The sequence below is a fragment of the Maniola hyperantus genome, chromosome 2, assembly GCF_902806685.2.
Source record: "Maniola hyperantus chromosome 2, iAphHyp1.2, whole genome shotgun sequence".
In the NCBI taxonomy this organism is placed as follows: Eukaryota; Metazoa; Arthropoda; class Insecta; order Lepidoptera; family Nymphalidae; genus Maniola; species Maniola hyperantus.
Genome location: NC_048537.1, coordinates 16,049,847 through 16,072,868, shown reverse-complemented (window position 1 = coordinate 16,072,868; position 23,022 = coordinate 16,049,847). Strand labels below are relative to the sequence as shown.

The 23,022-nt window shown below is 35.7% G+C and overlaps 1 protein-coding gene across 1 annotated transcript in view; it reads right to left on the bottom strand.

Moving 5' to 3' along the window:
* Window positions 1–1,082: 1,082 nt before the first annotated feature.
* LOC117994422 (protein lin-10-like) overlaps window positions 1,083–23,022 on the bottom strand; it is a 37,594-nt gene continuing 15,654 nt past the window's right edge. Inside the window, exons 12-22 of the mRNA XM_069506824.1 lie at window positions 22,695–22,759; window positions 22,485–22,564; window positions 18,360–18,479; window positions 17,948–17,984; window positions 16,807–16,940; window positions 9,768–10,022; window positions 8,798–8,965; window positions 6,297–6,450; window positions 5,860–6,053; window positions 5,592–5,732; window positions 1,083–4,996 (exon numbers count right to left, since the gene is read on the bottom strand). Coding sequence (XP_069362925.1) covers window positions 4,925–4,996; window positions 5,592–5,732; window positions 5,860–6,053; window positions 6,297–6,450; window positions 8,798–8,965; window positions 9,768–10,022; window positions 16,807–16,940; window positions 17,948–17,984; window positions 18,360–18,479; window positions 22,485–22,564; window positions 22,695–22,759 — 1,420 coding nt within the window. The 3' untranslated portion in view covers window positions 1,083–4,924. The remainder of the gene's footprint in view (window positions 4,997–5,591; window positions 5,733–5,859; window positions 6,054–6,296; window positions 6,451–8,797; window positions 8,966–9,767; window positions 10,023–16,806; window positions 16,941–17,947; window positions 17,985–18,359; window positions 18,480–22,484; window positions 22,565–22,694; window positions 22,760–23,022) is intronic.

The following is a 23,022-nucleotide window of genomic DNA, read 5'->3' as shown; positions in this document are numbered from 1 at the left end:
GTGCGATTGCTAGAGTGAATGCTATCGGGGGATCCGGGGTTCGATCACCTCTAAATTTTAGGGTTCCGTAACTCAAAAAGAACCCTTATAGGATCACTTTGTTGTCTGTCCGTCCGTCGCGTCTGTCTAGAAAACCTATAGGATACTTCGTTGTTAGTAGTATTTGGTAGGTACCTAGGTAGTTTTATTTATTTTTAATTCAATTAAAAAAAAGTAATTTAACCGGCAAGTGTAACGAAAAAAATACATGAATTCTTCCTTGTTTTGTGTTCCGCTAATTCTGCCGGCGTGTTTAGTTGCTGTAGTTTTACTTCTCTTTTCTTTATACCAGTCCCATCTGTAAGACACTTTATACGGCGTTTCGTGAACAATATAATATGTTTTTCTTATGGTATGATCCTTCTATCCTAGGACCCAGGAGAGGCACTTCTTAAAGTGGAACCGCCAAGATTTTTTGATGTAAGCAGGTCCGAAGTATCACCACCGATCAATCATACTAGCAAATAATATCTTGTTAACAAAAATCTTCTGTTTTGCACTTTTTCGTTGTGTACAGATCCCCCCTGGAGCCTCTGGTCCCTCTGGTGTCAAGGAAGTACACTACATGAATATATTTTTTTGCATTTCATAGCGTAACCTCAGAACAGACCTTTTATATACCGTTTGACGGTTATTGGTCATGAGAGGGCGCTGTTATGATGGGTTTTTATAATTTCGAAAAATCGAAAACTATCAAGACTGGTCTATTACACTATAAATCTATAGTACGCGAAAGGTCAAGCTAGCAATCGGGGCGTCCCCGCGCCTCATACCCCGATTGCCATCTCGACCTGTCAGGTACTATAGATTTATATTGTAAATATAGTGTAATTGACCAGTCTTGATAGTTTTCGATTGTTTGGTACGGTACCGGTATAATAACACCAACCCACTGCCAAATCGATACCATAGCTGATGTGGCAGTGGATCTAAAATGGAAAACGGAATTTTGCACCGCCAGCAAAATGACCCAAGCCGGCCTTTCTTGGGTGGGAAGGGTGATTTCTTTGCTTTCGGGTTTTTTTTTAAATAAAACAATCAAATAAATTTGTTCAGTTTATTCTTAACTTTAATGCAGACTAGAATAATACTCTTAGAAATGAGAACAACAATAGTTATTTCACATGTTATAGTGTACCTACATATCAGCTTTTACAATAAAATGCTATTTATTATCTGTGTTTTTTTCAATGTAAATAAATCTTATTCACAACAGCTAGCAATATAAAATTACATATCAGACTGTATTATAATAATCTATATTATATATTTTTTGTTAATTTTAAACTCAAAATAAGTAAGGGCGTGACCAGTGACTAGGTACTTAAAATAAAATAACATTTAAAAAAAAATTATTTCCTCCCTTGGCGAATAGTTAATGATCAAACCTCACAGCCATGAGGCTGTAAGGTTTGGATTCAACTCATGTCTCATCATGAGTCATGAGTTCAATCTAGCTTTTTCATCCATAAAACCCATAGGATAACCTATTGGGGTATTTTCTTAAATTAAATAAAGAAAATATAAACTCATCTTCCGAAAAATGCTCTTAAATTTGAATCAATACTTTACCGTAGCTAACTATTGAAGAAGAAAAAAGGGGATGAATCTAGTGCACTGATCTAGCAAACTAAACAAAAAGGGGTTACCATGAATATCATATAAAGAAGTACACTACAATAATAGTAATAAGTTGAAAGCATCAAAACTTGGGACATGATATAGACAAGCGGATTAGGAATACTAAAAAGGTGTTCACTTACATTAGGTTGTCAAAATAGTTTTTTTTAAATTTATACATAAATAAAACTCGTCCTCAGAGTGCTAAGCTTAGCTAAGATAAGGACATACATATATAGGTTATATATAGTTACGCTATAGCCACACTATAAAATTTACAAAATATGACATATCTTTTGAAACGCTACACGAAATAATGCTTTATTATATTCACTAATCAATTCATTTATTTATCAATCATCACATCGAGAATTCGAGATTCACCTCGACTGAGATTATTTCTCAGACATTCAAGGTTATACTGACTCGCTATACGGATCAAGACTCGTCAGTCGCACTAAATTTGCTATACATTTTTTATTCTGTACTTATTCAAAATATTACGGTGATTGATTACAGTTAAAAAATATGTAAAAAATATGTACTACCAAAAGTATTAACCATACGAAAAATCCACATATCGAGCGTACAAAATATTTCCTAACGCGCCATTTTAACTCTACGGATCAACTTCCATGTCAAAAGTACTCTTCACCTTTAACATAAGGACTGAAATCGTACTTATGATATGAAATTTGACACATTAAGTTAAAATGTCGCGTGAGAAGTCATTTTTTACGCATTATACTTAATCTAAACAACAATTGATAAACACTCAGAAATAATTTATTTATTCAACAGTGGAATGGTAATATAATAATGTAGGTAAGTAAAATATAAAAAAGTAAACAATAAAAAATATGGCAACCTTATACACAAATTACTCTTGTCTCAAAAGGGCTCGAACCCAAAGCCGTAAAGCAAAATAAAAAATATAATCTAGTACATGACAAGAAAAATACTTATTGTCTATGGCAGAAAGGCAACGGCTAATGCATTTTGTATTGTTATCGTAACAATTTATAGTACAAATATTTTGTATGATGTTATTAACTTATTTAATAATAATATCTAGGCAGATATGAGCGATTTTGATTCTCAAATATAGGTATACAATAAATTATTGAGTGTAACAACCATGTTATATACCATGGTTGAAGGTATAAACACAGTTATGCACAGTACTTTACACTTGCCAAAGATAAAACACGGATAAAAAATAGGTATAGTCCGCATAAAATGACTCCTCACGCACTACCTATTTTAACTGTATGGGTCAACTTATCTTAAAACTTTATGGTTTAAAGGTCAAAAGTACGGTTCACCTTTAAAATAAGGACTAAAATCGTACTTTTGACATGAAATTAGACACAAAAAGTTAGAATTGACAGATATCTAAAGGTGGGTTCAGACTATAACATGTTATACAAAAACGTGGTTTAGTTAAATTCAAATAACATGAAAATTTAACTTGTTTAATATTTCATTTTAAGTTGTTTTTGTAGTTTTTATGGATGTTACGTGACGGCTATGCTCTCTCATTCTTAATTCATTTCTCTCACTATATATTACAAGATCTATGGCAAGTGCAAAAGCTGTCACTGAATATAATATTAACTTAGAGCTAAATCACTTATTTTAGCCACATAAGCATTGTAAGCATGAAAATTGGACACCATATAGTTTGTTTTGAGTATTTTACAACCACTATAATTATTATATCGAACAAACGCTATTGTACAATTTTGTTCTAATAAAAAAGTCAACCGAACATTAAATTAGCACACTTCCACAAAATATTATAGAAATACAACATATACAGATAAATAGGTTCGTAAATTAAAAAAAACCTACATAAAATATCCTGTAAAATATGTATCTATATAAATTCGTAGTATAGTCCGTATAAAATGACTCCTCACGCGCCATTTTAACTCTATGGGTCAACTGTTCATGTCAATAGTACGGTTCACCTCTAACAGACTAAAGTCGTACTTTTGACTTGAGACACAAAAAGTTTAAATGGCGCGTGAGGAGTTAACTGTTAGGAGTCATTTTGTACGGACTATAATGTAACATGCTTTTGAACATCATTATGTTATTTAACATGTTATATAACACTTGTTAAAATAAAACATAAAAGGTGTACACTCGCTTAATTTTTAACCCAGGGATTTTTAATATGCTACGTAAATAATAATTTCTAAATTATTTTTTAATATTGATTAATGTGAAATGATTTTTATCACATCATGTTTCGAGTTAAATGATTCAAGTATCGCCCTATATTAACACTTATTATACTTCTCATCAATTTGTATAATTCAATCGAGCTTTTAATGTACCTACATAAAATTACAAGCCAAGGGACCATAAACAAATTGATTTGTAGCAAAAATGTAAGAATAGATTGTTATTGTGAGATGTATTCACTGAAGTGTTATAGAGAAAGATATGGCAATAAAGCAAGCTGACCGCGACGGGAGTATAAAGTTAACGTTTTAAAAATAAAAATGAAATTTCAAGGTTTTTTGGAATTTGAAATTTAACATACACGTTACATTAAAAAAATTACAAAAAGCTAACTAAAAATTTCCGATTAAAGCTAAAAATCCAAGTAGGTAGAGGCGCAGTTCTCGGATTTTGTTCGGTTTATTTATGGAAGAGAGATGGAACGACAGAGAGGCATTTGCTAAGTTTTAGACCGCAACGAGGTACGAGCTGAACTGCACTTTATTGCGCCATCACATTAAGTCGCTATTTATTTGAACGTCTTTGCAGAATGACCTAAGAGCGAAAATCAGATATCTGAACTCCGAAGCAGAATCCGGCGTGTCGGAGCCGATTAATCGGTTATCGTCATAACCTTCGGCCGAAGCCGAAAGTTTAATACCCCTAAGAAATTCAGTTAAAAATAATTGTTAGAGTGAATAAAATAATGTGTAAAAATAAAATGTTGACCGTTATCGAACTTGTCATAAATATGTAATAGGTAACACTTGGAAATAATATAAATATTACTTATTTCCTTAAAAGTTATTTTAAAAGCAGTCCGTTCAATTTCAACGCTTGCAAGACACCTGGCTTTGACCAAAACTTCGGTCAATTTTAGCCAAGGGTTTGGCCGAATTTGGCCAAAGCCGAAGGTTCGGTCGAACACTAGTCCCGATACATAAGGGTGACTTTAACTTTGTAGGGTGCGGGCGTGAGGTAAGGTGAGGTGGTGGTGGTGGTGGCGAGGGGCGAAGCAGGCACTTGTGTCGCGTTATATGAACACGGGGTTCTCCTGCCCCGTCAGCAGCCGGAACATTGAGGTCGGCATTGTTTTCATCAGGATCTGAAAGGATTTTGTTATTCAAATCAAATCAAATCAAATGATTTATTCAAAATAGACAATAATTTACACTTTTTGAAAGTCGGTTGTTCCATTTGTAAGATGATATTAGTGGTGATAATTTTTACGCGAACTTAAAAACTTAAGCTACGAGGGTTCCAAACGCGCCCAGGTCTGAGAAGAGCCCACAACAAACTCAGCTTGTATTTGTGTACCTATGTATGTATGTTACTAATGTATTTAAAATATCAAATAAGTTTACCATGAGTTTAGCTGATTGAATTTTAGAATTTTAGGAAAAGATGCAAAAAAAATAGTTTTATAAACGAATAAATACTTAGAAATAATTATTTTGCTGCAAGTAGGTATGGAGGAGGGCTATATCCATATAAATATTAAAAAAAAGAATTTATAAAAGTTTTCAGAGAAAATTATTTTATTTACATGCATTATAGAATTAATACATCTCCATTCTCAATAGTTTTATAATTTTAATAGTTTAATAGAACCGTAGTTAGACTCGTTTAATGTTATGTAACACTGTTATATTGCGCCAATGTTAAACAATATGGACGTGTAAAAATGTAAGTGTATATACCTCTCCAACAGATGTCGCTAGTAGGTTGACGATGCGTTCGTGCGGGACTGCAACCACACTTTGCGAGTTGATCTCGATGATGCGATGCCCCACGCGCACCCCGCCCCTCTCCGCGATACCGCCCCGCAGGAGACTGCAGATCTGATGACAAAACCAAATCATTATATCAGCTTATATTAGCCTCTGTATTTAACATTAATTTTATCTCCAGCGGGGATAGGTGCAGAAACCTGTACAGAAGGAATAAAGAGGGCAACAAAGGTCTTACCACGCCATTTTGCACGCTGAACCCGAGCTGGTACTTGGTGTCCGGCCTCTTGATCTTCACCTCCACAACGGGCGCGCACGGCACCACAGTTAGTTTCACTACGGTCTGGTTCTTCGAGTTCTTGATGTACGTCTGACAGGTGGAAAGCGGAAGCCCCACTAGACTCACGCCGTTTATTGCTATTATTTGATCACCTGGGACGTGGAGAATATAATTAAAACTGGTTAAATGCATGCCAGACCCAGAAGTCAGCATACGCATAAGGTTCGTAGTCACACTTACAGAAAACGTAAATCAAAACAAGCAAAATTATATAAGACCGTAAGACCGTAGCGAATGGGGGTATCTAAAGAGACTTGACCTAGATCCCTAAAAGACCTATGTCCAGCAGTGGACGTCTATCAGTTGATGATGATGATGGATGAACAAAAACTTACCAATATTAAGCTGCCCGCACCTCGCAGCCGCGCCGGCCGGTGCCAGGTTGGCTATGACGACGGTTGGCAGCATCGACCCCCATCCAGACTCCACCACGACCACGCCAAGAATTTCACCTTTCGTTTTAGGCACCACCACTTCCTTCTGAAGTTCCTAGGTAGAACAGGATATTGAATTTATCGATGTAGCTTATAGCTTTTAGAGCTTCACGGAGCGAACTTTTACTTTTTTGCGAAAGGTCGATGGTTTCAGCCCGACTGAGGTGGGCACTATTGTTGTATCCACTTTTAGCACAAGCTTTACGCGTATTTGGAGAGAAAATACCTATAGACTCCTAATAGCCGGACACCCGCGATCGTCAAGCTTAGGCAGTTGCTTAGCATAAAAGTCATTTCCACTTAGTTACGACATAGGTTTCAAAAATTATTTATAATGACCAGTTTAACTTAAAATTAGATCTCGTATATAGGTTTCGATGCCAGAGCTAATCCATCTTAGCTGAGATCTATAGATCCACAGACCACCACCTATAGACGCATAATAGCCGGACACAGGGTCTTTTCACTCAGTACATTTTAGCCACAGTACAAAATCGCACAGGGTACATTGACTCAGACTTAGCTCGACAGATAGCACTAGTAGTAAGTTTTGTTGCCAACCACGCGCAACAGGTGGCACTACTTGTAAATTTTGTGGCCGGTCAGCAGTGTGACCGTTTGTGGCAGATTTCTGCCATTTGGGCAGATTTGGCTCCTAAATTTTAACTCTGGCAGAAAAAGCTGACGATTTAACAAAGTGGTAGATTGTGGCAGATTTCAAGGAAATCCTTATTATTTTTCTAATCTATCGCCACACTCACACACACACAGTTAAAGTATCAATTATTAATCTTGGCAATCTATTTTCGTCCTTATTCAAGCAATTAGCAAGAAGTGAAATGTAAAAATTCTTAAATGTGATGGATGAATGCAATAAGAAAAATATATGAAAAGACATTGCTATGCTAGGAGAGTCAGACTCAGAATAATATTAATAATTAATTAAAAAGCAAATTCGTAACGTTTTTTTTCTTTTTAAAAATTACACGGTAATTTACACGGTATTCTTTTAGCTCATCCACCGTAATTTAATCAAGAAACACCGTATTTTTAACCTTACAACACGGTAATTCTTGATTTACATATGGAAACACTGGCACAGTCACAAATTGTCAAGTCTGTGGTCTGTGTCTATTAAAAATTATTTATTTTCAACCACTTTTTTCGAGGTTTTCCATTATATCAAGGTGTTTATGTGATATTTTCCAACGACTTGACTTTGTTAGTTGGATTTTGGTGATTCTGTTATAGTGAAGTGACTTGTGCTTTATTTTGAACTCTGACAACTCTACCGAGCAACTTTCTTTATTTCTTTGTACCTCTTTAGCTATTCGAAACTGCAAAGTATGGATTTACAGTGCATTGTGCTGATCTGGATGTGATGGAAAAAGCCATAAAACAAGAAAAAAGAAGAGCTCTATAAGTACCTAACTAATATAACCCCGACTACGTTTCTCGGACTACGATTTGCTGTAATAACAGAAAAAAAGTGTGTGCCCAGTTATAAAAATAAATAAAAGATTAGGTATTACCTTATTTATGTGTTTTATTGAAATTAACCATAGAAAAATAGAAATAAAAGAAAATTTAAAACCTATATATAGGTACCTATCTAGGTAGCGTATATACTGTACCTATAGGGATTAGTATATATAGCAGATCCTGTAGTTGCAACTCAGCTCAATAGATGGCGTTACCAAAAAATAGGGACTGATGACTCTATACCCGTATATTCAATGTACTCTATGGCCGGACACCCGCGATCGCCAAGCTTAGGCAATTGCTTAGCATAAAAGTCGGCCCACACCCGTTCGGTACCCTCATTCCGCACATTGTCTTGGTGACTTTTGAGACCACCAACCACAACAAAGCATTCTCCCCTGTCCCCCGCCAACATTTTACGATTTTGTTTTCATGCAAAACCTTGTATACGCGTACTCTTGAGGTTGAATTCTCTGTGATGTCCATTTAGTAATCAAGTACCTACTATTGTTTCACGTGGAGCGGAAGTACATATATTTGTATCTCTTCAGAATCAATGGCATAGTGTTTTTGCAGTAGTCATACTAGGTCAACTGCGCAATCATGTAACCGAAGTGTATAATTTTGCGTACTACGGACTAATAACTCAAAACAAGGGAGCGAAATTTTTCAGACCATTTGTGGCACTATTTTTCATTTCATTTCGACTATTTAGTAGAATAATTGTCAAATAATTGTTACTTTTCAACGATAATAACAAAATAATGTGCCTTAAAGACCGTGGCGTGTGGAAGTCCCTGCAAGAGACCTATGTCCAGCAGTGGACGTCTATCGGTTGATGATGATGGATGTTCCTTAAAACTACACTTGAAAAATTTACTTAAGGCAAAGTATGAATTAACTCTTAATAAACAATTTACCTTTTTGGCGAACATCTGCAACTCATCCCCAAATATCTCCTGGCTGTTGAGCACTTCCTGATAATCCATCTCCTTCACGAAACTGTGGTCCTCTATACCGTTCGCTTTGAGGAACTCCATGTAAGCAACTTGGAACGCTTGCCCGATTGATTGAGCGATGAATTGGGCCTGGAACGCGGAAGACACCATTTTGATAACTTATGGCTATATTTTACGAAAGTATCGGCTAAATTATACTTCAATTATTATTTTTAATTTATGATGATTTGAAGGATTTATTGGCATAATTTTGTTGGTGACGAGTAAACGACAGTCACTGGTAAAGGTGGTTAAAATAACTGGTAGCTTTAATGACATTTAAATTGATTTCGATTGTGTCGGTGAAATAATTAGCGATTTGAGTCTGTTTCTTGCGGTTTTTTTACAGGTTAAGAGCGTAATCACTAATCACATAACATTAGGTACCTACTATGTTCGACGCATTTTAAACTGAGTCGTCGAGTTATCTGTCTGTTTCGCTCGCACTTACAGGTCGTAGCTTAGGTAAGTGCGAGCGAAACAGACAGATAACTCGACGACTCAGTTTAAAATGCGTCGAATTTGCCACCACCACTACAAACCACTTTTATAAATCACATTGGCAAAATTCGTTTGCTCAACCTAACGCCTACTAAAACTGAATATACATCAATGAAATACAGACCTTATTGTTATTTATTTATTTATAACCTACATAGTTGCTTTCTTACCTTACTCACATTTTTTTAGTTTTCAGTAAGATAACAACGTTTATCATTAACGAGCAAATTTGGTTCTGTGATCTTCGGTCAACCTTTCGATAAGGGTATAAAAAAACTTGCCTCCAATTTGAATTAATTCCGGAAAAACTGTGTTTCGGCAGAAAGTCGTGTCGCCAAGCGATCTGGCGTCTAGGTATAATGCCGTGTACTTATACTTAGTTAAGACTTACCTCTTCACTTTCAAAAACGTGACATATCATCTTCGGCGTACGGTTCAGTTTCGGTTGGTCGGAGTCAGTTTCGTGAGGCATGAACCGTCTTCTAGCCATCAGAACCACCAAGTCTCCTATGTCCGCGATGTAGGAGATCGTCCTCAACGCATGGTCCATCATGATTTCCTTGAGTTCCGTGTTCAGAACCATTATCTTTTCCGTTGAGATGAAGAGGTCCACTTCTGTGCTTGGTTGGTTTTCACCTTCAGGTGCCTGAGTACAAACAAACCGTATAAAACTGTTATAAATCTAGATGTAATAAATCGAAACCAAATATCCTAAATTTTTGACTCAAAACCCTCAAATCCTCGTGTTCTGGGACTTTTGGACATAGATATTTCGAGATCAGAGTGCCTAGTAATCAGTGGCGTACACAGCATTTCAAGCCAGGGTATGCATTTAGACCGTATGAACTTATTTTCCGGCAGGTTATAATGAAAAATAAACATTGATTTATTACAACGAGGGTAAGCAGTGCGTTTATGCCTCTATGAGCTGCACGCCACTGCTAGTAATTTATCTAAAGTAAACAAACTACGTCGGAGTAATTTTAATATACCGGCCACATTTCATATGAAAAAGATTTACATCATCGCTGATGACAAATTTATACTCCAACACTACTCTATCCCACACATTTTGTTACTCATAACATAAGGCAGGTCTGGCGCTACGAGGATCCTTTTATATAAGATCTATAGATATCTATAGAGTGCTCTGTGACTTTGCTCAGACTTAAGACAGAGTTAAAACGAGACAGATATTCAGATATTATGTAGAATGTAGATATTTAAATCTGTCTCGTTTTAACTCTGTCTAAAGTCTGAGCAAAGTCATTGTACGCTTTATAGAGCTTTCTCTCACTCTCAGCCTTAGGGCCCAGAAAAAGAGCTACCAGAACTTCCCGATCTATTTTTCTTTTAATTAGTGCTACAATCCTTGGTAGTGAAAAATCGGGTACTGTTTTATCGTTTTTACGAAGGAACAATGGTAAAATGATTAGGTATTAAACTTACCAAAGCCTATTTTAATCCAATGATAGCATGTAAATATACAGGAAATAAATTAATAAATATGCTAAGTATTCTACAAAAGCATGCACATTGGTTAATTAAAAAACATGCACATAATAATAAATGGTTATAATATATTGAGAAAGCTAGTGAGATTTGCAATTCATCGGTAGGTTTTATAATTGAACTTTGAATGTTTCTTTAAAACATTTTCTGATGTTTTTTGAAAACATGTTTGATTGGTTAGTGACTCAAAGCCCGTCAAGATTTTTGCCTCTATCATTTGTATGAGATTACGTAACAAAGAGAGCGCTATACTAACTTCTTTCCGCGGATAGAGTATAGCGTGTAGTGTTGTGTCGTGACGCGTCAGAAGCAATCGGTTTCATATATTTAGTATGGTTAGAAAGAGACACGACACAAGGCGTCACGATGTCACTCCATAATAATGTGTCTCTAACCTTGCTAAATATATGTCTGAAAATTATTTATTTTTGACGCGTCAAAAAGAGCGGCAGTTATGACATCATTTCATATAATTACGAAAAGGCGTTGTGCCCAACGCGAGCTGAGTCGTGTTTCAGGATTGTTTTTTCTCTAGCCAAAAAAAAGGAAACTACATGGACAAAGTCACGTTTAAGGCCACCTTAATCTTAGTGACGGCCTCTTCCACCATATTCTTTTTGGGCCTCTTCTTGCGGCGCCTCGAATCCTCCTCGACCTCGACCGAGCCGAGGAACGACAGGCGGAACACGGCTGCGGGCGCAGCGTACACCCCCGAGTACGGGCCATCGCAGCCCCACTACGCAAACACACCGGCTAACCTCCTCTCGCTCTCACATACCCCCAATGCATGTTGCTGTCTCTTTCACTCTTTACTAGTTTGTCTTCTGTATCTTTGCTATGGGCTATGACCCCTGTACGCGTTGAGCCAATGCACTGTATAAAGTTTAAGGCCAAAACACGCCAATTTGGCCTGACGTGTACAAGGGGTAGCAGAAGGTAAGTAATTTATATTAACTTTCGAGACAGCCAACGCGCCGTTTTGCTTGTTTTTTTAGGTTAATTTTATACAATTTTGAATTTGTTTGTTGTTTTACGCGATTTTAAATTAACACGTTCTATCGAGTTTCAAATTTCTTACTTCAATGACCAGCCAGCGTAAGCTCAAGCTCTTAGTTTAATAGCGTCAAAAATGCTAAACAAAAAATCGATTATTACTATCGAGCGTCAAAAATGCAAAATCGAGTGTCTTCAAAAAATCGATTTAATTTTTCGATATCCGAAAAATTTTAATGCGAAGGGTACGAATTGAAAAAACAAGCCAATTGATTCTTCAATCTGCGCAAAAGCAAGCAAAACAACTCGAATAACACACAAATTGACAATGATATGTGAGAAGCGAGCGATTCTTTTATCATGAAAGCGTACCTAACGGAAAACAAACCTTGACATTATTAGAATTAGGTTCAAATTGTGTTATGCTGTTATGCAAAGCTCTTCAGTATACCATGGGGGCCACCTTGCCGGTGTGAATCGGGTCGTGTTTCCATGATTTCGTGCGTTTTATGATGACGTGCGTGGAGAAGCAAGTACCCTGATTCTCTATGGCATTCAAACGGTTCCAGTACATAATGGAACGTTCACATTAAGGGTTAACGGCGGCCAGTATCTGGACTGGTTAACGGTCGGCATGGGTGTAAAAAGACAGTAAGGGTGAAATCGATAGAGCGCACTCTGACTTTGCTTAGACTTAAGTCAGAGTTAAAACGAGACAGTTGTATATCTCTCACATAAATCTGTCTCGTTTTAACTCAATCTTAAGTCTGAGCAGTCAAAGTGCGCTCTACAGATCTCAGCCTGTGGTATCTACAGAGCGTACTTTGACTTTGCTCAGATTTAGTTTTGGTTAAAAGAGACATATTTATGTCAGCGACACAACGGTGTCTCGTGAAGTCTGAGTAAAGCCGAAGTACGCTCTATAGATTTTAGTCTAAAGTGTCTTGATCAAGACCAAAAACTTAGTGCCGTTTTATATCATGCATTTACTGACAATAGACGAAGTTTGCCCTAAGTTTGAACGTATGGTAACATTGGTATGCATTCGGCGAGTGCTGGCCAATGTGTAAAAGCTATTGGCAAATTGCGCCAAGATTCTTTGATGTTTATATGAAAATCTATAACAGTTAGCAAGACGTCCAGCCCTGGCCGTACGTGGCAGTGGCATATTCTAAATGTATATGGTCTTCTATTGCATTGGCTCAGCATTGAGTCAAAACACTCAGCCTAGACTCTTTAATCAGAATTTTTAAGGGCGAATGCACTGATAAAACGTAGAAGGCCACTTGCGTCGATATATTTGCCACATAGAAGCAGCGCTAGAAGGTTAGCAGAGTGGTGTCGGTTTTTCATGTACACATGAAAGAATCTTGACATAATTCACAAATACCATTCACGCGTTAGCCTGCATTGGCCGAAAGTGTTAGACCAACGTGAACTGGAGGAATGACTCGAAACTACAAATAGTACCGTCAAATCAGACAGTTATTGTATGAAGCGCTGTCAATTTTGACGTAACAAAATGCAATTATGCTTATCCGATTTGATGTCATTGAAAAAAAAGCGATCGCATGACATAACTGCAAAGCGATGCACGTAGTATGTACTCACCTTTATATCGACGTGCATGGTTCTAGTAAAATAATGATGTTTAAAATTAAAACTTAATATTTTTTATTTAATTTCTTTTTTAATTCGTCAATATAACTTGTAGGGTTTAGTTTATATTTTACTTATTAGCTACCGTTCTGCATGTACCTACCTATACAAAAACTTTTGTGCGTCACCAATTTTAGTGGTTATTTATTAATTACACAAAGCATTTAAATTGAATAGAATGTAGGTACTTATATCGAAAAGAGGATATTTCTTATTTTTTCTCGCATGCCCAAAAGACGTGACAGAAAATGTCTGAATGCATAGTCCCCCTATTGTATAAAAATTTAAAATAATTCACCTGAAAATACGAAAAGGATGCAATGATAATGTAAAAACAAGCAGAGCAAAAAAAGCGCAAGCCAAAAATCAACAAATATTTTCAGAGGAGGCTAGCCGGCCATACGGGATCCGATCTTCCTGAGTCGGGTCGAGGGGTAGGAACTGAAAAATAAACTCCTTGCCATTCCTGCCAGCCCAGTGCCAATCAAACCACCCGTCCACATTACTCGCGACAAGCTTCACGAAACATCCTCTAGGGGCATGTCGGGGCGCACCTCGATCCGTTTCGAAGCGTTTTTTCCTCGATCGAGGAACCATACCGCCCCCGCAATGTAATGCTTCGCGAGACTGCCGCGAAGGGACCCGTATATTATAGCGCGCATCACGAAATTAGAAACAAATCAGATACTTATTACGGGGCAGTCCGCGTCATATAGGACTATGAATAACAGGATTGGCATTGCTTTAAACAAGTTTTAAAACATGTTTTTTTTTTAAATTTAAACACATTTTTAATTATTTTTTAGTATGTTTAAACATGGTTTTAATCCTGATTTAATTAAACCAAAATGTTTTTAAATTATTTGTTTTTAACCCTGATGAATAATTTAGAACATGCCGGGCACTATTTATCATTAAGTTTCGATTTCGTGATACAAACTGTACCAAACTTTAATGCGATCATTGCGATAAGCAATTATTGCAATTGACTGGTATTTTGGTGACTATTCGATTGTGTCGCTTGGATACACTTTCTAAATTAAACTAAATTATTGACAGATCTAATAGTGCTATTCTTTTCCGTAAAGAACGATGTGAAAAGGATAGCATAATTTTCACAACCTTCCAGTTTTGACACCTGTCAGTTTAGTTTAATTTAGGTATTTGTTTACAGCAAAATTAGAATTAATTATTATTATTTATTAATCCAAATAATATAGACTTAGATTTTAGAATTCTATTTTCAAATTTTAGCAAAAGTATCTTATTAAAATCAGCCTATAGCAATAATTACGATAGTCACAATGTAACAATCATGTATTTGATACTAGGGCAGGAACATAAATGGTTTGGCAGGGCAACGAATCAAGAATTCGGAGCATTGGGTACGCATTTCATACTATTAAAAACTACGGTACGGTACCCATTGGTACTGTTAATTAAGGGGGCAAAAAGGACAAAGGAATATCTCACTAGCATTCTCAAAACACTAAACCTAATGAGCATGAAATTACCAAAACAAAAAATTATTATTCATAGTCGAAAATCGTGCAAAACATTGTGGCACACAATTTTTGTCGTACACAATCTCTTTAAACCACCTTTAAACTAAACTAAATGACAGGTCTATATGTATTGCTATCCCTTTCATAATGCTCTCTGCGAGAAAGGATATCACTAGATTTAGACCTGACAATTTAGTATAGTTTAGAGATTATGTACAACCCACAATGGTGTTAAATAGTGATGAACACAAAATTCTTCACTAAATGGACAAATCAAAATAAATGCTCGTGTTGAGAAGGATATATTTCCTTTTAGATCTGTCAATTTAGTTCAGAGATTTGAGCACAACTAAATTAGTACCTACCATTCTTTTTGAAATTTACGCACGGTTTTTAAGAGCAGTAAAAAAAAAAAACGAGAGAAAGGGATAAGTAAGAAAGGGATTGAATTAGGTTTGACCTTAGATTTAGGACTTGGGTTTGACAACATTAATGCGTTTAGTCTGGGCCAGATAATTAAACTACAGAAGGAAGAAGTAAAACATAGTAATTTCATGCTCTTGTTCTGCGAACATCTACAAAGAATATAACATAATATTATTATGTAGTACCTATGTCACCGATTCACACGGGCAATGTATAAATTATTATAAAATTAACTATTGTTTTAACGAGAATGCGTTTAAAGAGTCTTTTGTCACAGGAAATCAGTATTTACTTATCTTATAATGTAATTTTAAAATTTAAAGCTACACGTTTAATAAATAATAGTTTCTAAAACTAAGAAAAATCTCTCCAAAAGCAGCTAATTCGATCGTACAAAAAATTCTAAAATAAACTAAGTTGACAGGTAATTGCCATCTTTTTTTTACATAGAATATTGTGAAAAGGACAGCAGTATTTTAAGATCAGTAAATTTAGTTTAGTTTAGAAATTTTGTACATTAGCACCGTTGCCTGATACACATTTGATAGTGTTCAAATTCAAGCTTCATTCAAAAAGACTTTACAATGCATTTCAAAACGATTAAGTAATTGGATGTTGAAGTTACCGATAAGGTTATTAATTGTAATATCTATGTTAAATTAGCTATGGCCTTAATTATTATTAGTTAATGGCGTTGATTTTGATGTCTTTCTCTAAACTAAATTTAGAGTATCTGCATATTTTTTTTAATATTGCTAAAAAGGACGGAAAAGTGAATTTTAAATTATAAAGTTGTAATGCTACTCTATATGCTCAAGAGTCAAGACTAGTGCCGGAAGTCATGAGGTTTGATAGTTTTCAATTAAATTAAGTTTGTCTGTCCTTTTTTTATCACATTGGTAAGAAAAAGATGTGGATACTCTAAAATTTTGTTGCCATCAAAATCAGTACCGTGTGGCTAATTCCATTATACACAACCTCTAAACTAAACTAAAATGGCACGTCTAAATCTATTGATTGTAATTTTCAAATTACAACCCGGGTATCTTTAAAACAAGAGTGAATAGGCATCTTCTAGGTAAACGCGTCTCATCTTAGGCCAGATCATCACTTTCCATCAGGTGTGGTTGTGGTCAAGCGTATACCTATAATGAATTTTAAAAATTGATCTTTCATAATGTTGCTTGCGGAAAAGGATGGCACTAGATTTAGACCTGTTAATTTAGTTTAGTTTAGAGATTGTGTACAAGAGAATCGGCCCCTATGATATTATATGAAAATAGGGGCTGGTCAATTATTCGTAGGATAATTTAAATCCTGGACGTGGCGTCATACCTTGATCCTAGACACGGCTTCCTCGGCTTGTAGCATTCTGGTCGCTTTGGTCGGCTGGCCCTCGCACGCTAACTGGGTAGAACCGAGGTATCGAGCTCGGAATAGGACGCCTTCGATCAGCACTGACGCCAGATCTGTAAAATCCAGAATTACAAGATCAATATAATAAAGTCCTATCACACTTACCTATCCTATCACACCAGGACAGAATCGAAACTATAATATCGGCTAAACATTTTGGTTAATTTTGTTGTACACATCCTCTAAGGCTGAGATCTATAGAGCGCACTTTGACTTTGCTCAGACTTAAGATTGGGTTAAAACGAGACAGATTTATGTGAGAGATATAGCTCTGTCTCGTTTAAACTCTGTCTTAAGTCTAAGCTAAGTCAGAGGGCGCTCTATAGATCTCAGCCTTAGAGCTGGCGCGCATCACGGTGCGGTGAGTTGCGGTGCGTTTTAAAATACGTAAATTTGAATTTAAAAGTATCAAAATCCGGTGCGGAATTAATAATGCAGTGCGCGCGCTTCCATATAGTTTTATAGTTCACAGATTTTTCGAAAAAAAAACGTACAAAAATTTACCGTGGTGCGCGCTAGCTCTAAACTGAATTAAAATGACAGGTCTAAAGGTACCTTTCATAATGCTTTCCGCGGAAAAAGTAAACCTGTCAATTTAGTTAAGTTTACAGATTGTGCACAGTATTAGCCACATTGATGCATATTCAGTTGAACATTAATCTCTAAACTAAGCTAAATTGACAGGTCTAAAACTCTATTGACAGGTCTAAAACTCTATTGACAGGTCTCTAACTGTTATTATTTCCACAGGGCCCTCGTGGCACTGAGACCTTGAACATTGTGACATTTGTAAAACATTTCTTTTGACATGTTTTAAACTTATAAAAGCTTAGAGAGTTTTGAGTACAGCTAGAGAGTCAAGGATCGCCTCATGAAAATAGTACAGGCATTAGTACGAGATATAGGATATAGAAAATCGTCTTTTACATTAAGAATAGAAAAATTGATATAACTCACCATCATATTATATTCCGATTGAAGCAAATAGAAATTAAATATGTCAGACAAAATTATACATAGGTATTTATATGATATTAAAAATAATAAATTGATTATTTACCTTCTTTATTTTTGCTTTTCTTCTTCCCGTCTTTGTCCTGTAAAGAGAGTTATAGTTAATTAAAATGTAATAAAAACAGATAGTGCACACCTGTTGAATTTGTTACAATAAATATTAGAATAATTGCAAAAGTTATAATTTTCGTCTTAATAAAGACGAAACTTGATGATAAAAGAATATAAATATTCCAATAGTAAAATAAAGATATAATAAAATTCTAGTTAGGCTAAGCTTCGTACCTATTTTAAAAAGTGAAGACAAAATCATACGCTTCTGTTTGACGCGCAAACGAGTAGCGGCACGATAAACACTAGCGCGAAGTTTAGGTACGCATCTTTGGGTAAAACGACACCTTCGAGCATGTTTCAAAACATGCAGCCTGTTACCAGTCTACAAAGTCGTTGGTGTATACCTTTCCATTATGTAAAGGATCCTCGTCCCTATGTTCGGAAGAGTCATGCGTGTGTTCACGCGCCGTGCCCGTCGAACCTCCCGAGGGCATTACCGTCCGAGACTTCGGTTTGCGCCATCCCTGCAATCAATGAAGTAATTATAACATTGTTACTGGTTCTGAGCACACCTAAATTTCAGAGTATTCGTATCCTCTTCTTACTAACGTAATATGAAAAGGACATACACAGTTTGACAGTTTTAAATTAAATTTAGAGCTGTCAAATCTCGTGATTTTAGCTGCCAGTCGCGGGCTTATTGTTTAAATTTGTAGCGTGCACTAAAGAGTCTTTAAATGTAAAATTCATGTTCCGTCCTTTTTTAGCAGTATTAAAAAGAAAAAGATACAGATACTCTAAATTTAGTTTAGAGAAAGACATCGGCGCCACTTTCACTGTATACCACAGAGGATAAAACAGAAGTACATCAAAATAACAATCAATTCAGACCTTATTTGACGTTAAGGTTTTAAACACAAGAACACTCGTGCTTTTTCGCTCATGATTCGCGCATACAAAACATGGCGCGTAGGCAACAATCAACTGCGGGCGGACGCGTGATATTGGCTGAGATATTTTCACGTCATTTAAAATTAAGATTTCTACGCAGGTACATCGGTGTAACTTTAGGTTGAAACAGTTTATTTAAGATTTATTATTACTTAATAGCTGATGACCGAGGCTTCATTGGCGTTGATTTGAATTTTTAATTATTTCGTGGAAACTTTTTGATTTTGCGTGTTTAAATGTTCATCTCCAGGATGTGAGCAAATTTTGTCGAGATCAGTTCAGCGGTTGACCCATGAAAAGGAAACAGATAGACACACATTCGCATTTACAATATTAAGTAGTATGGATTATTTTCATGTTCATACCTTTTTAATTTAGAAACTCAATAATAAGTATACCTACCTACCTACTTTGGCAATTGTAATACTTACTTAATTGAATAAATTTAAGATTAGTCGTTCACATATCTGCATTTGGAATATTATTTGTTATTTTTAGCTTGAAACCTGTTTTTAGTAATGTTCATATTTAATAAACTACATTGCAAACAAATAATGTGTTTAGTTTAATATAATATTATTATGCGACGTTCAACTAATCCCTAATTTTTTAGCTGATTACACTAAATAAATATATTATATATTTTATGCTTTATAAAAATGATAAGATCTACTAAAATTTTAAAACATGATACCTAGTATCTTATAATTTTTCGATGTCTCGTTATAATCTATACCAAATTATAGACAACAAATATCCATACAAGATAGTACCTAGTACCTTTGACTCATCTATATTCTATTTTTTTAAAGAATATTAGCCTTGTTAATTATGACTAATATTCCCCTTTCCCCTCCAATTAAGCGAAAAGCTTATAGGAGTGGGTACAACAATAGTGTAACGGGCGGGGTTTGAACCGGCGACCTTTCTGAATTTAGTCCGCTCCTTAACTGTTGGGCCATTGAGGCTCTGAATTTGCAATAATTGGCAATTACAACGAAGTTTAGCAAAAGGCTAGACTGGCGTGAGATGGGTAAAGAATTATTTTATCCTGGGAAGATAAAAGTTTCCAACACAGTTTAAAATAAAATAAACATGAGGAAGTCCGGGCTCTAGTATGAGTTTTGAGTAGTTTATGTACCTTTTTCTTTTTCCCTCTATTAGAATGACTCTTCTCACTCACGTCACTAACGTTTGAATCATCATCCACATTACTAATTGGACTAGAGTGTTCATTAATAGAACTTCCTTCCTTAGGTATTGTTACGTCGTTTAATTCCTCAGAATTATGAGAATTATTTAAACTCACATCAATCTTTACATTATCATTTTCGGAATTCTCAGCACCATCTGTTACGATTGTGTTTAAATTTAGATCACGATTTTCATCGTAAATATTTAGACATCTGTCAGAATCATCAGCTGCGTCTGTATCACTTTGTTTACACTCAATGTTTACATTCTGATTACTTGTGTTTACACTTTCACTTTCATTCACTAACATAGTTTTTTTAAATATAATATCACTTTCATTATTATTTTCACAATTTTCTCTTGTTTCCTCTGCCACAACCACCGATTTTTCTTTATTTATTTTTAAAACACTACCTTCAGATTTTTTGTCACTTATTTTTAATATACATATATTATTTAAATTTTCACTGCTTTCGTCTACTACTGGAACTAAGTATGACTTTTCTTCCATTACTTTTGATACATGCACATTGTTATTTATATTAATTTGGCCTCCTTCGACCAAATTAGTCTTTTCTTCTTCACTCATTTCGATATTGTAACCACTTCACGTTTTAATATATCGGTTGAGGTAATTTCAATGTTCGATAGCAGTAAATTAATATTATCGTAACATTTGGTCATTTCCCAGCGATAACGTTATCGCTCGGCAAACACGCTCGCTATGGGATATGATAATGTCGACTGCTCGGCCACCGGTTACTGCTTCGCGTGGTGACTTAATGCGTGTGTGGCCAGAGATTAATCAAAACATTTGTTTTCACAGATGCGCCATGATCCATAGATCACTACACATATTAATCCGAAAGTGTATTTGTTCGTTGGTTTAATAGTTTGTCCTTCAATTACGCCGCAACTAGCAACATACCGACGTGATTTTGGACATGGTTAAGAACCTGGAGAGTGATAGGCTATCCCGACGTTCCAGCGGGAATTTCAAAAACCTATATCCACGCGGACGAAGTCGCGGGCATCTTCTAGTTTTTTTAAATAAAAATAAGGCGATACAAGGAACCATGGCTCCCGAAATATTTTTAGGCCAGTTTCATAGCTATCCTTTTCCGTGGTACGGGAACTAACAAAGTAGTTGTAGGTTATATTTTTCATCCCCTTTGATATACAAATATGATGAATTTAGAATTTTTTACATATATATACATATATAGGCAGAAATGAAATCCATTACATCTGGTTCTTTGACCATGGTCATGTGTTATAAGTTCAAACCTAATATAAAAATAACTTGTGAATTTTTGTTGTGCGGTCCTCTGAGAGACAAATCATATGTAGGCATAAATTAAATCAATCGCAACGCCTCCTAATCTATGACCAAGTATAATAGAGAGCAAGGTCATGCGTTACGACTCAGAACGAATAGGTACCGTTTATTGCGAATACACTACTCAGTAATAACTTTATGCTCCAATGAGTCATGCGATCGAATTTATGAACAATCGGGTATACTCATCATCATCATCGTCATCATCAACCCATCACTGGCTCACTACTGAGCACAGATCTGCTCTCGAAATTAGAAGGGTTTACGCAATAGTCTGCTATGCTGGCTAAATGCGGATTGGCAGACCTCATACACATTTCAGAACATTATGGAGAACTCTCAGGCATGCAGGTTTCCTGACGATGTTTTCCTTCACCGTTAAAGCGAGTGACATTTAATTGCTTAAAACGCACATAACTCTGAAAAGTTACAGGAGCGTGCCCGGGATCGAACCCCCGACCTCCCGAACAAGGACACTTGACAGACGTTTTAACCACTAGGCTATCAGCGTATCATGAGTTATGACTCTACGGGAATCATAGAGATAGAATACGGGAATACTATAAATTATAAAAATCAGTCGATATTTTGATGTTTGTAGTCTTAAATTTTAAAGCTAGTTTGATCTATCATTAAAAACTCGTTTTCGATTTAATGTTGATGATAAAGTAATGTTTTTCCGTGTTTTTCGATTGATTTAATAACTAACCAAAGGAGTATGCCCATGGACACTACCGTTTGTATACGAATGAGCACATGTGGTAATAACTAATCCTCCATACTAATATTATAAATGCGAAAGTGTGTCTGTCGGTCTCTCTGTCTGCTAGCCTTTCACCGCCCAACCGTTCAATTTGGTACAGACATAGCTTGAATCCCGGGGAAGGACATAGGTTACTTTTTATCCCGGAAAATCAAAGAGTTCCCACGGGATATTTAAAAAGCCTAAATCCAAGTGGACGAAGTCGCGGGCATCATCTAGTAATAAATAATCCGTAGCGAGACCAATAATTAATCTATGAAATAATCATTTCAAAAAACTCACTTTGTCATCGAAAAATCCCTGATCATCCGTTCTTTGCTGACCGAGCAGTCTATCTGTTTCTAAATCTGTATCTGCTTCATCTGCAATGCATTAACATCAGATTAATAAAAAAGTAATTAAATGTCAATTATAAAATTACAGTTAAGTGGTTAAATTAAGTGGTTTTTGTTTAAAATTACAGTTAAGTTAATTAAATGTTTTTGTTTTTACCTTCATCGCCGCTGGCCGGTTTTATTTCCACTGATTCCGTACTTTGAGCCGATGTGGGCCTTTTTCTGAAATAATTTTACAAGATTTTACAATGGTTGAATTTAATTATGCACATATATATTTCATATCAAAATAAATAATCAGGTAAATATTGCATAATAAATCATTTGCGTTGCAGTTTTTCAACCCTTTTGGTATCAATACCCAAAAATACCCAATAGAGGAATAGAAGTAGGTTATGTGGAATTCTTAAAAACTGTTATTTATAGTTAGCATACTCATTACACATTGGATTGACCTGGTACTTGGTACCAGATAAATTATCTAC